Source organism: Grampus griseus (assembly GCF_964374135.1).
Source record: "Grampus griseus genome assembly, chromosome: 4".
Classification (NCBI taxonomy): Eukaryota; Metazoa; Chordata; class Mammalia; order Artiodactyla; family Delphinidae; genus Grampus; species Grampus griseus.
Genome location: NC_138997.1, coordinates 49869381 through 49884666, shown reverse-complemented (window position 1 = coordinate 49884666; position 15286 = coordinate 49869381). Strand labels below are relative to the sequence as shown.

The following is a 15286-nucleotide window of genomic DNA, read 5'->3' as shown; positions in this document are numbered from 1 at the left end:
TCAACCTCTTAGTTTTTTTCATGATGTTTTCCTATTTCTTGAACGAAGGCAATCAAGCTTTCAGAGTTTGATTTACTGAAGAAATTGGTTGGCTTTGCTTACATATATTGTGTGACTTGAGATAAAGCTGCAGGACTCCCTCAGTAACTGGAGGGCAGGAAACAATTGACACTGTTTCTTAATTCACATTGTTTCTGAGACATTTCCTACTTCCTAGTATAATATAGCTTTCCCATGAGAACAATTTGCTTGTAAATGGTTAGACATGATAAATTTCTCATTGGCACACATTCTGTGAGGAGAATTTCACTGTGCTTTTTAGTAGTTGAGTTGGCGTGTGTGTCTGTGTGTTTGTGTGCATATCTGTGTGTGTGCTGGGGGCTGGTGCTTCATGTTTTATGTAGATGCCTCCAACTTCATTCCAAGTATGAGATATTTTCTTTTGAATGCTTACCCATTAACCTAGGGTTCTGCATTCCTTGGTTGGAACCTCTTTCTTGATATAATTGTTTTAATCCTTCCAGTTTAAGGGAACAACCCTGTGGATTATGGTGTTTTTAGATATGCCTGATGAGTTACCCTGGAAAGGAATTCACAGCATTTACATCAGACATTTGCATGTATGTGTATTGCATGTGGGTGTGTGATATTGTGTGCAGCACTGTAAAGTGGTCATCAAGGAATAATGCCAGAATGGGAAAGGAAATCCGTAGATTATCTCATCTTTTTTGCAATTCCTATTTGCAATTCAAAAAAAAAAGAAGTTTTCACATTACTTCCGAAATGGTGGTTCCCGCATTCAGAAGTTAGACCGTATATAAAGTGAAAGTAAAAGTTTTCCAATTAAAAAAAAAATGTAGAACTTTGAGTTCCCTTTTTTTTTCTGTCTTATCAGATTTTGTAAAAATAATACCACTTGTCAGTTTTGCAGCTCCTTCCATCTAGAGAACTAAAAGCATTTCACAATCTTTTTTCCTCATGCCCTTCTCTTCAAGGCAATCTTTACTGGGCTGGGTTTATTTTTATCACTGCAACAACCAGTTTTTAGAAACTTTTGCAAACGAAAAAAGAAAAATGAGAATGGCACTGTAGCTGACATTCATTTTAGCTGTTTCCTAGTGTGAACATTTGAGTATTTCTAAAATTTTCTCTCCAAGTATGTCTTATTTTTTCTTAGTTTGTCCCAGTTCTAAGTCTCTATTCTGCTGATTGGGTAAAAAAAGTTTTAGTGTAAAACCTTATACCCCGCAGAATGACCTCTTGACCTTTGAGTTAGATCTTCCCCCTACCCCCGCCCCCCCTACAGTTCCAAGAGCTCCTTTTTCATCACTGTGTTCAGTATAATCACAGATTCCAGGAAAGTTAGCACTGGAAGGGCCTCTAGGGATTACCCAATTTAAGCCTCTCTTTATATAAATGATGAGATTGAGGCCTGGAATGGCTAAGGGACAGGCTCAAGGTCAGATAGCTCATTGATGGCAGAGGTATGACCAGAATCAAGGATTCCTGATTTCCGGTTCAGTATTCTTTGACTTTCCTAAACAAAGAGGTCTCTCTGGATAGAATTAGAGCACACCGTCACTGAATCCTAGTGCCAACCAACAGGTCGATTTACAGTCTAGCGCAATGAAAATTGGGAGAAAATTTTATTTTTCCGGTTTATTTGTCAAATATGGAATGGTAGTGTTGAATTCATGGACATTTTTTTCTGACCTGTGGGTCTTGTGCAATTTCTGTGCAGCGGAGACTGTGATTTGAAATGACTGGCGATTTGTGTACCTTCCTCAGGCCACCACACCATCTACATCGGGGTCCATGTGCCAAAGAGCTACAGGAGAAGGAGACGTCACAAGAGAAAGGCAGGGCACAGAGAAAAGAAGGAAAAGGAGAGAATCTCTGAGAACTACTCTGACAAGTCCGACGTGGAGAACGCGGATGAGTCCAGTAGCAGCATCCTAAAGCCTCTCAGTGAGTACTCCCTGGATGTGGGTGCCTCTCTCTGCTTCACTCCCGCAGCCTGGGGAAAGACACGTGTCAAGATCTTGTGGCTAACAGGGAGGGACGCAGCGATACTGGAGTGGTGCCCTCTAAAGCGTAGTGTCTGGAGAGGCTTTTCTTGTCCCAGCAGGTTGGTCTAGGAGGAGATCTGGTAAAATTCTGAGCTGGTCAGAAAAGATGGGACAGAGTTTAGGCGTGGTTGTGTGTTTTGACTAGTGAAGGAGGACAGAATGTTATAGATGGCATTTAACTGCAGTTATCAACAGTAACTGGGAGATTCTTCCAGAAATTTTTGGATTGTTCCTGCTTAGAAATAGGTTCTATTAAGATAGTAGGTCAAGATGAGAAATATCTATCTATATATATATATATGTATGTATATATATGACATTTATAGGAATATAGGTGACATTTAGCCAGGTTGATTTAAAAAGGAATAGTGGGAAAGCATCCTGAAAATCAGAGAAGGATATAGAGTGACACAGCTCTTGAAAGGTTGAACCTATTAGATATCATACTTTGGATAGAGGTGTTATTAGGAACAGAATAGCAGGAGGTCAAAGCACATCCTTGGATTCAAGCGCTAGGGTGGATGTGTGTTTAGGTGTATGTGTCTCTTGCTTTGGTTCCTTTTGATATGGAGAACGTTTGGCTATCTGGGCAGCTTTGTGGCTGAAGGGAACATGAATATATGCTGTAGAAGGGAGAAGCAGTAGAAACATATGCCAATTTGGGAAGATTCCCCAACAGGAGTTACATAGTGACAGCTTTTCATGTTGGCAGAGCTCTCAGCACAGTTCTCCCTCTCTTTGCTACACTTGCAGAAGTCTGGAGCCTGCAATAAAACGCTTTATTATGGGTGGTGGAGATAAAGATCCAGTTCAGTCTTTGCAGGTGATGAGAGGCCAAATTAGAATTAACAGCTCAGATGTGTTGAAAAGTGAATTTACAGAGTTAAATTAAAGAGGGTGTGAAGTGTAGTGGTATGGATCTGTGAATTTTTTTTTATAGTCTCTCTCCTGGAGCTGAACAGGTGGCTTAGCAGCTAGAGAGGTACTTATGCTGAGAGGAGCCATCAGGTGGACCACCAAATTGAAGAGGAAAGTTTTGAGGACAGTTTGGAGATGTTCCACTAAATTAAAATTTTAAAGTGTTGGAATAAATGTAAGACTTAGATGGGACCAGAGGGCAGGAGGCAAGAGTTCTGTGCTTTTCACTGGAATGTTGGGGGAGAGCCTTTCTGAAAGGAACTGTTCATATGTTGACTAAAAAAATGGGGTCTGTCTCAAGCAAACTCCTTGAAATGCAGCCAGAAAAGTTCACAGTTAATAGTCTGGAGGAACAAAAGATAACATCCCTTTCCAAATAAATTACTACTATTTATCTCCATTTGCTATCTGTTTTGGCAAGGCCTAAGCCAGAATCAGAGGTGCGTCTCCACTGTGTGTGTGTGTGTGATCTGTCTCTCTGTCTCTCTCTCTCATAATCTCTCATTCTGCAATTTAAGAACAAGAGTGCATCATCACTATAAATACTAAAAAGGAAAGAGACGCTCACCTACACAAATGGACCAAGGGATTTTGAGATGATAATTATGTAATAGCTTTTTAGGAAGGGCAGTGGAAACAATGCCAGTAATACTCAAGTAGGTAATAGTGAATAAACAGGTCAGAAAGGTACTGAGACTGAACCTGTCTCTCCCATGGGGGTCCTGTGGCTTTCTGTGGCATTTGGGGGACCAGTTTGAGTACAACATGTAAAATAAGGAAGGCAGTTCATTCTCTTTACCCTCAGAGGTCTCCTGCCTGGGGAGTACTGGATTGGGTTGTATACTTGGTTTCTGAAGCGATCCTATGGAGACATCATTGTTAAGGACAATGATAATAAAGAAATGATTTATAAATTTGTATTTTATAGTTGTTACTTTCTGCTAGTCACTAAGTTATGCTGTCATATGTCTGTGACATATTTGACATGAGGCATCCAATTTGACATGAAGATCCTCTTAGAAATTACTGTATTTTCTCCACTGCTTATCATGGAGACTAACGAGATTGGTCGCTGGTTTATCTGGTGCAATTCTACTTAAGATTGTTGTACTCAGATATGGAAAGACATTTAAATCTGTGATTTGGGGGAAGCTACAGGGCTCTGACACCAACATGAAGATAAAATTCTTATGGGAAAACTCACTGAAATACCTGCCATTACTGTCTGTCAGGAACAGCCCCACCCAGTTTATGTTGTTCTTGGATCTTGGGTTTTTGAGTTAACTTATGTTTACAGACATACCAGGTCCTCTAGACTAGATTCTTGCAAGGGCCTGGCATTGTAGCAGGTCATGCTTGTAACTTCTGAAGAAGCCCCACATGGAAATAGAGTAACTTGATGAGAATCATCTCTGATTTTTTTTCCTTGCTGTCACCTCCATATGCAATCCATCAATGACTTCTGTTGGTTCTACTTCTAAAATATGTCTGAATCTGTCTACTCTTTTTTGGTTTGGCTGCCACATTGTGGTCCGGGGAATCCTTATTTCTTGCTTAAGGCAACTGCAACAGACTCCGCCTTTCAAGTCTCTTCCCACACAGTGGCAGCAGTGATCATCATGAAGTTTAAATTGGGTCATGCCATTCACTCCTTAGAATGAAATCTCGGTTGGGCGTTAGGGCCCACTGTGTCTCACCAGAGTCCTTTGTGTTATTTGCTCCTTGTTCACTTTAATTCAGCCACGGTGATTTTTTTCAGTGGTGCCCAAACCTTTTCTGCCTTAGGACCTTTGCTCATGCAATCCCATCTTTCTGGAATGGTCACTCATTCTGGCCCCGGTTAGCTTTTCTCTCCCTTTATGTTCCAGCTTTAAAGTTTGGTCTCTTCAGAGAGGCCTTTCCCTACTGCTCTCTCTGACGTAGGTTCTCCAGTGTTAGCCTCCCTCACTTCTTATCTCTTTCCTTCATAATACATGTTTCACTTTGGGACTTTGTTAGCCTACAGTTTTGTCTTGTGCTGATGGTACATCGTAAGCTCCCTGAGAGCTAGGATCAGGTTTGTTTTGTTCACCTATGTTATCTCTGGCACCTAGTACAGTGTCTGGTACCTAGTATATATGTGCCTAATAAATGCTTATTGAAGAGCAGTTGATTACTACAGCGGAAGACATTGCTTCTGTTGGTCTGTTTCCCACATTATAGGTAAAGATCCAGTTGATTTTCTGGTTTTTAATCCTCACACATGATCTTTTATATTTCCCTGCTCTTCCTTTTTCTCTTGCCATTTCAGTCTGGTCCTAACTTTTAATTATGCTACTTTGGGAAGTGCCTCATTATTTTAACTATTGCTAAAGTGGTACTTTGGTCTGGGTACATGACTCCTGAGTGTGTTGAGTTGCTTGTCACCCACAGGTGATGGAAGGGATTGATCCACAGAGCACATGGATTCATCCCATACATTTAAAAATGCTTACTATTCCGGGGCTTCCCTGGTGGTGCAGTGGTTGAGAGTCCGCCTGCCGATGCAGGGGACACGGGTTCGTGCCCTGGTCCGGGAAGATCCCACATGCTGCGGAGCGGCTGGGCCCGTGAGCCATGGCCACTGAGCCTGCGCGTCCGGAGCCTGTGCCCCGCAACGGGAGAGGCCACAGCAGTGAGAGGCCCGCGTACTGCAAAAAAAAAATGCTTACTCTTCCGGACAAGAATGGCAGCTCAGCTTCAGAAGCCATATTAAGGAGGCACAGAATGAACAGTAAAGGACGTTTATAACAAGACGTAAGCCAAATATCCTCCAGTATTTAGGCACATTAGGAAGATGACATAATTAACGGGCTCATTGAACTTATAACACAGATGCTTTTTTCCCTTCTCTGTGGCTCTGGTCTCAAGACAGGGCTTCTAAAGAGTGGATGCACATTTTGAATCTCATGCATCTGGAGCTTTGAGGAGGAGGCTAGCCACCCTCGTTTCCCCTCCGAGCTCAGTGGCAGCTCTGAGTCCTCACACAGCTGCTCTTCTCAGTGTGGTGTCCGAGCTGGTGTCTCAGCTTGGGACACAGAGAAGAAAGCACATGTGAGAAGTGTGGTACACGAGTAATGGGGAGAGAGGCTGGGGGAGACAAGTGAAATGGAAGAGCAGGCAGGAGGAGAGACAAGGGAACGAGGAGGTGGTGTGTGGAGTAGGTGGTGGAGAGAAAAGCTAGATTGTGCTCTTCCTTAAAAATAATCCTTTCGCCTCCCCCACCATGCACTTTTTTTCCCCCTAAGTTAGCAGCTGCCATCCTCTGAGGGTTGCCCATTCTGGGTGGGAAGGTGGTCCTGGATGAGCTAGGCTCTGCAAACACAGTGCAGCGACCTTCCATCGATGGTTCTGACCTCTGCACTTTGCGTTTTGTTAGTGCCCTGGGATGCTTATGGGGGAATCACAGGCTGCTCTGTGACTGCAGAGACTCTGAAGATGTGTAGAATGTTGGGAAACAGAGCTACAAGCAGAACATCCTGTTCAGCATAGTGGTCTGATGTGTAGTATATCTCTTGACAAGCTTGCACATGCATCGGCGCTGGGCGGTGCTAACTGCCTCGCACACCTATGTCTTGCCCGTGGTGGAATCTGGTCGCTGGGTATGCGCACACAGATACTCATTCAGTCTTGTGGTATTCTTTCTTAGCTCTTTGGATGTGTACCAGAACTGATGCATTTATGCTAGTGAACATTGTTCTGTGAGCCTGGAACAATGGATGCCCGTTGGTGATCCAGTTATAGTCAGGAAACTGAAGCAGAGAAATGGGCAGCTGATTTTGTTCGGTGCTTCCGGGGAAATGAACAGAGTACCTTTTCATAAGAGCCAAGATTATTTGGGGTTTTGTCATTTGACTTCCTCTTTTCCCAGCGCACAACACCCCTGCGCCCTCCCCACACCTGACCTCATTCTTCTGGGCGCATTCCTACTTTTTCTTGATTCTTAAATGTTTTTAGGCAAGACCCTTAATGCTGATATCACAAAGTAAGATTTAAAAAATTTTCTGTGTGCCATTTGTGTATCCCCCAAATGAAGCAGTATGTAGGAGAGAAGGGAGTCTTTGGAATGTATGTGAAAGGAGGTAGATTCTGTCCCTGTTAGGAAACAAAACACAAAAGAAATATACCATCTTTTTCATCCTCTTCTCTATCTTTCATCTTATGTACGTAGGAGGAAGTACTTTATCTTTAGGTCTGAAACAAAGGCTTTTGGTATTTAAAAGTAATTGAAAACTTAAAGTTTGCCTTTTCAGAAGGGCCACTTGTGATGGAATTTTACTGGAAAGGTAGTGTATCATATCAGTTAGGAGCACATATTCAAGCCACACAGAGTTCGAATCCCAGCTCATACCAGCAGCGTGGCCTTGGCCAGATACTTAAGCTCTCTGTGCTCCTGTTTCCTCTCCTGTAAAAAGGGAATAATGACAGAGGTTACTTCATAGTGCCTGAGTATTAAATGGGAAGTGTATCTGGTTAGCAATTATTATCTTGGGTTATTCTGAACATTTTCTTCAAGCTCATCTTTTCCCATCCATTGTACACAGGTAATGCCAAAGCTTCAGACTAAAACTTTGCAGAGATTAATTCCCTGTGAACATTAATCACTGCTTTTTAAGCTCTTCTGGCCTTTTCTACTATAAAATCCCACTAGTTCTTCCTTTGCTTTGGCTGTCAGCTTGGCTCCTGGCTCCCAAAGGCATCTTTGGGAGAGCTAAGTCTCTTAACTTGACAGTGGTACAGGCTGGATGCTGGCTGGCAGGTGAAAGGACCAAGGAAATAAGACTTTCACGGGGCAGAGGTGATACCTATTGTGCTGTGCTTTTGTGTAACATAGGGCCACTAGCAAGTGACTCTGCTTACCAAATGTGCCCTTGACTTCAGTCAACAGTTGGAATTCCCACTTCTGGGCCCCAGCAAGCAAATGGGCTGTTCCTTCTTTCCTGAAAAGGATCTCTTTCTGGCTCTTTCTTTGTGTTTCTCAGTGAAATTAATCTGGTTAAGAAGGGCAGTTGGGTGGGACGCATCAGCAACTCAAAGGCAGTGCTGTGCAGAGAGGAAAAATGTTTGGCATACTTGTGTTTTTGGTGGCACAAGGCTGGCTCAACAATGTTGTGTTTTGTGTGGTACAAATAATTGCTGTTTATTCCTCTGTGATGCTGACGAGTACAGGAGCACTGTGTCATAGCGCTTCTGCCTTCTCCAGTTGGTTAACTATATAAACCTCTTAGGGAGCCTTGCATTTTGGAAACACAGTTCTCTTGAAATCACCTTGAAGTGGCCTCCAAGTGGCAGTCCTTTACACTATGGAAGGGTGTCATTTCTCGCTGCCTCTGCCTATTCTATTACAATAGTTATTTCATTTTATCATGCTGTGAGATGTTATGAATAGTGCATTTACGTGTGTCATGGGAGAGTTGATGTTGCTGCTATTTATAGTGACTCATGAGTTCAAGAGGCCTCAGAGGGTTCCACTGTGCTCCAGGTGCTGGGGTACTCAGGGCTAAAAAGAGACTGTGACTTGAGGTGGAAAATGGGGGAAAACTAGAGCTGTATATGGAATTTAAGATGTGAAGTATACTCTAGAGAAGCGAAGGGGGTGTAAATGACTATCTGTCACAGGTATTACTTCCTCAGCAGAAGGCAGGACTCATCCTGTGGTTTGGGTTCAAGGATAAGATTGGAAGCTTGGGGGTGTGAGTGTATTTGTGAGTATGTGTGTGAGAATGTGTGTGATTGGAATGCACTGAAAAAAATGAAAGATACTGGTAGGGATCTTCTTGAAATGGTATTCTGTTCAGGAAATTTCTCATATCAGAAAAAAAAAAAGATTCTTAAAGGACTATATGGGTTCTTAATACCAGGGATTTAGATTCAGGGCTTTATGGGTTTGAACTGTTGATGCAGAAGTTGGGATGTGGGACCATGGGGGACCATGGGTATACTCTATAAATAAATTCTCTGGAATTCTTCCATGACCACAATCTGGAAGCAGGAATGTTGGGTTCTTTTAATAACTTTCCCATGGATGGCGAGTGTTGCTTGACTTTTCATCACATTTCTATAGAGGTGTTGTGAGCATGGAGTCCCCATCATCCTCTTACCTGTATAATCAAAATCTCAGTAATCCTTGATTCTTTCCTATTCTTTTTCTCCCATAATCAGCCACTCACTGAGTCCTATTGGTTTTTCCTTCTAAGTGTCTCTTGTGTCTGCCCTTTCCTTTGAATTCCTAAGGCATTATCTTCTTATTTGGATTTTCTGCCTGTAGCGTCTAACTTGAAATAGAAGGGAGTTATTTCTTTTCTTAATTAAAAAAATTTTTTTTTATTGGGGTATAGCTGTTTTACAATGTTGTATTAGTTTCTACTGTACAGTGAAGTGGATTTCCCTGTGCTATACAGCAGGTTCTTCTTAGTTATCTATTGTATACATAATAGAGTATATATGTCAATCCCAATCTCCCAATTCATCCCCCCCTCACCCCCCCACTTTCCCCCCTGGGTATCCATACGTTTGTTCTCTACATCTCTGTCTCTGTTTCTGCCTTGCAAACCGGTTCATCTGCACCATATTTCTAGATTCCACATATATGTGTTAATTTACGATATTTGTTTTTCTTTCTGACTTGCTTCACTCTGTATGACAGTCTCTAGGTCCATCCACGTCTCTACAAATGACCCAATTTCATTCATTTTTATGACTGAGTAATATTCTATTGTATATATGTACCACATCTTCTTTATCCATTTGTCTGTCGATGGACATTTAGGTTGCTTCCATGACCTGGCTATTGTAAATAGTGCTGCAGTGAACATTGGGGTGCTGTGTCTTTTTGAATTATGTTTTTCTCAGGGTATATGCCCAGTAGTGGGATTGCTGGGTCATATGGTAATTCTGTTTTTAGTGTTTTAAGGAACCTCCATACTGTGAAAATGCACTGTTCTTTTTTTGGGGGGTGTCACATGGCATGTGGGATCTTAGTTCCCCAACCAGGGATTGAGCCCATGCCCCTGCAGTGGAAGCACAGAGTTGCAACCCCTGGACTGCCAGGGAATTCCCTAGAAGGGAGTTATTTCTGACAAGGCTCCCAGGTATCTCGCAACCCCTGGACTGCCAGGGAATTCCCTAGGAGGGAGTTATTTCTGACAAGGCTTCCAGGTATCTAAAATGTCCCTTCCATCTAATCTCTCTTTAAATAAACAAACAATAATGGTAATAAAAAAAAACCTTCTAAGGCTCCTCATTACTGAAAGCAGGTTCCTCACTTGGGGTCCATAGACATTTAAAAAGAAATTGGGAATGTAATGGAGTTTCCTCTACTTTTTTCAATAGTTTAATGAAAATTATAGGTTTCTTCTGTTTCAGCAAGGCCTTAAAGAGAGCATTTACACCCACTCATAATGACTTTCCCAGTTTTTGAACTCCTGTGGCAAGTATTTTATGTTATTTTACAAGTACATTACATATTCTGGTACTTAGGCCTGTGATGCTTCAAGTGTTGACTTAACCTCTTTCATTCAGCTGTGTGTCGGCTCTCCAGCCATATCATTAGAGCCTCACGGGCAGGAGCAATATTTCGTACTTATTTTGAGTCATGTTCTGAAATAGCATATCCTTTGAGTGGATGCACAAATAAAATGTCTAGAAATTACCAGTTAGTTTAAAATATTCTGCTGTGTCTGAGAAATAAAAACTGAAGAGGAAAGGTTATGTAATTATTTAGTATTAACAACGACCTTAGTTAAAAAAAAATACTACCCCCCCACCTAAATCTTATTGAAATGTGATTAAAATAGAAATCACCAGAGTTGTGTAAGAGGGTGAGTTGAATAATGGTGAAATGAAAAGAGAGAAAAGTAATTTTTCTCATGCTATATAGTTCTACAGCTTTGTTTTGCAATGATTAATTAGCACGTAAATAAAATAGAAATTGTTCATGTTTTCGAAACAGAAATAAAAGTGCTACCCTGCACGTACTTTTTCTCATGAGAAAGTATTAAAATGTGTGAAGATACGCATGTCAATGCAAGAATGCAAAATATTATTTTAGATGACATTTCACTAAAGAACCATATTAACATGTTGAATTGGAGTAAGCTTGCCTCTGCATGACTGTTTGCGGTTCATTTTCCGCTGTGCTGAGTGAGGATAGTGTATAAAAGAGGTTACTTATGATAGTGAGATTTGTTAATCACTTGATGTCACCAAGGCTGTTTGTGGAGTGTCTTACATAGAGAATTTTAAGAATTGTTATGTATGTTTATTATGGATAAACAGAGTAGTCCATGTTGCTGCAGAGATGAACTTAGGTGACCTTTGTACATCCTTCTCAGAATTATGATGTAATGTTTTTGAAACAAGAGCATCCCTGAAATTTTTTATTCTTCTGCTATTTGCCAATTAAGCAGAATTCCATTTTTTAAAAAAGCAGGATTTACTCAATACCCTTAGAAGCCACTTCTGGTAGCTGTTTCACTGTGATCCATCAATTTGTATTAAAGTTACCCTTTGTCTGTTACCAAATTTTGCCACAAGGGCCACAGAGAAAGCAATTATATTTCATTGATTCTGCTTCATTTACGAGGCTTTGGGAAGGAATAACTTAGGTGTAATGGAAAAATGTGACCTCTGGATGCAAATTTCCAATAAACATGTGGACCATATAGCAAGTTGTGTTTGTTCAAAACTGAAGCTGTTTTCAGCAGAAAATAGGGTGATTTCTGTTACCAAGTCATGGGGATAGCAATTTCTTTAACTAGAAATTCACTGCAGATTTACCCAGTATCCAGAATGCATGCATGAGCAACTCTAAAATCCTGTCAGTTCTTTGACTCTACTTTGTTACTGCTTGTGAAACTGCTGAATTCCCCAAACAGACAAAAACCAAGGAAACAAACAAGCAAAGAATTTCAAAAAGATTTTTGGATTATTGTTTTATTGATGTCCACACCCAGAAACAGCTAATACTCTCCCTTGTTCCTCCAAGTTTTAAATATAGATTTTGAGCAAAAGATACTGTAGTTAAGAAGGGCTGGAGGTGGATAACTGGTGTTCCACTGGCCACTCATTTAGATCAGATGTGTGTGGCTTGAGGAAACTTTTTCTGAGCTATTATTTGCATGCTTGAACCAAACTTGGAAGGTTTATAGATTTTTTTTCCTCTATGAAATGGACTGGAAATATGTTTATGACACATTCTCTTTAAGCTCCTTTTATTCTATTATTTTATGATTGTTTCTGACATTTGTAAAGACATCTAAGTGGTGAATATAATGGGATAAATTTGAGGATCTGCTTTGCATATTTTATATACAGTAGAAGTGACAGAGATGCTTTCCTTGTCTGGCAGGTGGGGAGAATGTACTGCCTTTAAGAGTGGGTGTGGAGAACCTTATTTTAATAGAAGGCGTGGAGAACCTTATTTTGATAGAAGGCTCACACTAGTTTAGACGAAAAAGAGATCAGTCAAGGGCAATGTATAAGAAGAAAAACCAACATGAAGTTTGTATTTATTTTAAATAACAATTGATTTTTTAAAATGTCATTGAGTTCTACATTTTGGCCAGTCGTAGGGATAGAGGAAGAAAGCACATGAGTGGCACTGAAGGTAAGGAGAGAGAGGCGATGACGAATTCTGAGAAGGAGAGAACGTGGAGGGACCCTTACTCTTGAGAAAGGCAGTGAGACCAAAGAACAGAAAGATCACTGGGTGAGTGCCAGAGGCTAACATCTCACCCCTCAAAATAGAACCCCATTTCTTAGCAGGACCAGGTCTCCACATGCTCTCCTCAAACAAGTTCCAAGTGGCCTCTACCTGCCTTACCTTTAATTCCCCAGGGATAGTTTTTCATGAGTATGAAATGATGACAGTGATTCTCTAACTAGCTTCCTGTCATTCATCTATTTACATTACTTCCTTGTATTGGTTTTAGAGTCATCTCTGAGATGTTCCTTCTATCAGGAACTTGGGTCTTACAGCTTACTAGTCCTCTTCTTAATACTTTTTAATTATTATTTTTTAAAAATTCCAGAACACTATGGTATAACCTTATTTAGCATTCTAAAAAATTCTTTTAAGTATTCTCTATTTCTTCTAGTAGGCCATGTAATATAACTGCAATTCAACTTATACTCCTTATAGGAGATTACCCCCAGGATTTGTTCAGCCACAAGACAAAGCTGGGGGAAAGTACTTTCTACAGAGGTTACCCTGAGTGTCCACATCAAATCCAAGACTGGCCCTTTAGTAATCTGCCTGATGACAGTGGAAATTCAGTGAGGCAATGGGACTTTTTTGGCAGACAGCTGGATCTAGGGGAATTTTTGTAAGCAATGAACCATTCTTTAATTGAAACCACTGGATGTGGTTAGTAGTTTATTTTAAAAACACCATATGTTAGTTCATTCCTATATACTGTGACAATCATAGTTTAATCAAAAGCTGCTTGTGACATTTCAGTTTAGTAGTGTTCATAAAAGAGTGGCTCGCTTCCTTGAAATCCTGATCTCTGTGCCAAATGCCAGCACATTTACAATTACAGTTTGGCTTTTAGGCAGTTGTGCAACTTTTGGAGTATGTGGTAGGTTTTTATTTATTTTTGTCACTTTCACTAATTTGTCATAGTCTTAAATGAAAAAATGTTTTCTCAGCCTTTTGTTTGGTAAACAGTGACTTTTACTCCTTTCTCCACAGTTCCCCTGAGAGGAAATAAGCTAATGTAACTGTTTTTTGACTCTCCTTTTTGGCCAGCAAGCCAAGCTAATGCATGATCTCATTGAGACATGATCTATTTGTATGAACCATAAGCTTGTAAGCTTGTCATCAACCTTCCTGGTTCTGGGGCAGGCACCCCGTGAGCCACCACAGCAGGGTGAGAAAAGAGTTGCAGCCAGATCCCTGAGCCTTCAGTGCAGTGCAGTGCAAGTCAATTCAATTTAATCCATTTTGATCCAATCCAAGGAATATTTAGGGAGTACTTCTTCTTTTCTTCTTTTTAGGCATAGACTTGGGCACTGGGCCTGCAGAGATGAAAATTTCATAAAGAAACCTGACAGTTAAGTGGAGAAAATGACACAAATCAGACAAATTGCAGAGACTATGGTAATTGCTATAGTAGAGCTATACACAAGGTGGTATGAGGGCATCAAGGAAAATGCCTAGGTTTGGCAGGGGGTGTGGGAGAAGGCCTCACAGAGGAAGGAGCACTTGAATTGAGCCTTGGAGCATCAGGAATGTCAGGATGGTAGGGGAGAGGAGTGAGGAACTGGTTAGGTTTCAGTGCTCCTTTACCCAGGAATGGACCAGCATGGAGGGTAAACAAGCTGAGGGGCTTCTACCAAAAGACCCCTTCCCCCTTTAGAAGGAAAGAATGTGGTCATCATATTTCTGTACTTAAACGAGCATGAAAGTCCATTTTAGGAGACTGCTTAGTAGACTGTCTAATATCCATTCTCTTCTTCTTTATCCTCAGAACCCAGTTTTGTTCATGACAGCAGTGTGGCAGCTGAAAACATTGGTTTCCCAGGTTCTCTTGTGGGTGGGGTGGGGGGGGTGTGACTTAGTCCTGACCAATGAGATGTAAGCTTAAGTGAACTGGGTGGTACTTGGAGAAATGCATGTTTCCTAATGGAAAAGGATGGGTGGCTGACACATATTTGAATAAATAATGGAACTAAAATATTCATTCACCAATATTCATTCAAATATGTGTCAGCCACCCATCCTTTTCCATTACCATAAACGGTAAAAAATGTGTTTTTACTTAGAGGAAGTAAGACCTGGAATCTCTTAACTTTGTCATTATTGCTGGTGAGCCTGAGCAGCCCCTCATATTTTCTAGGTTGGTCTGTTTATATGTCTACCTGTCCTTTCACTCTCTTCTTATGAAGGAGAGCTGTGAGAAGTAATGAGAATAAATCTCATTATTTAAGGTGACTTGAATTTTGTTGATAAAATGTTGCTGATAATAATAACAATTAACATTTATTGGACACAAGATCTGGTCTGTGTACTCTGCCAGTACCTAGAAATTGTAATCTTAGTTTTCCTCATCAAAGCCCTCTGAGGTTAATGTCCTCATTTTCAGGGTTAGGGACACAGAGGTGAGTGACTCACCTGACATTACATGGTTGGCAAGTGGCATTGCTGGGGCACTGGTGTTTGTTTCTCTGACTCTAGGCAAAGGTTCTTAACCATTGTACTAACGTGACTAGGTAGAATGTTAGATCAGAGTTTTTCACAGCTTCTAGCTAGAGTGAATGAGATCTAAAAGTCATTGTAC

At 40.9% G+C, this 15286-nt stretch overlaps 1 protein-coding gene across 4 annotated transcripts in view; it reads left to right on the top strand.

Moving 5' to 3' along the window:
* The window catches only part of SLC4A4 (solute carrier family 4 member 4), a 353776-nt gene that overhangs the window by 68918 nt on the left and 269572 nt on the right, over positions 1 to 15286 (top strand). For all 4 annotated transcript variants that reach the window (XM_082653633.1, XM_082653632.1, XM_082653631.1 and 1 more), the window contains exon 3: positions 1789 to 1968. In XM_082653633.1, the coding sequence (XP_082509759.1) occupies positions 1789 to 1968 (180 nt within the window). The remainder of the gene's footprint in view (positions 1 to 1788; positions 1969 to 15286) is intronic.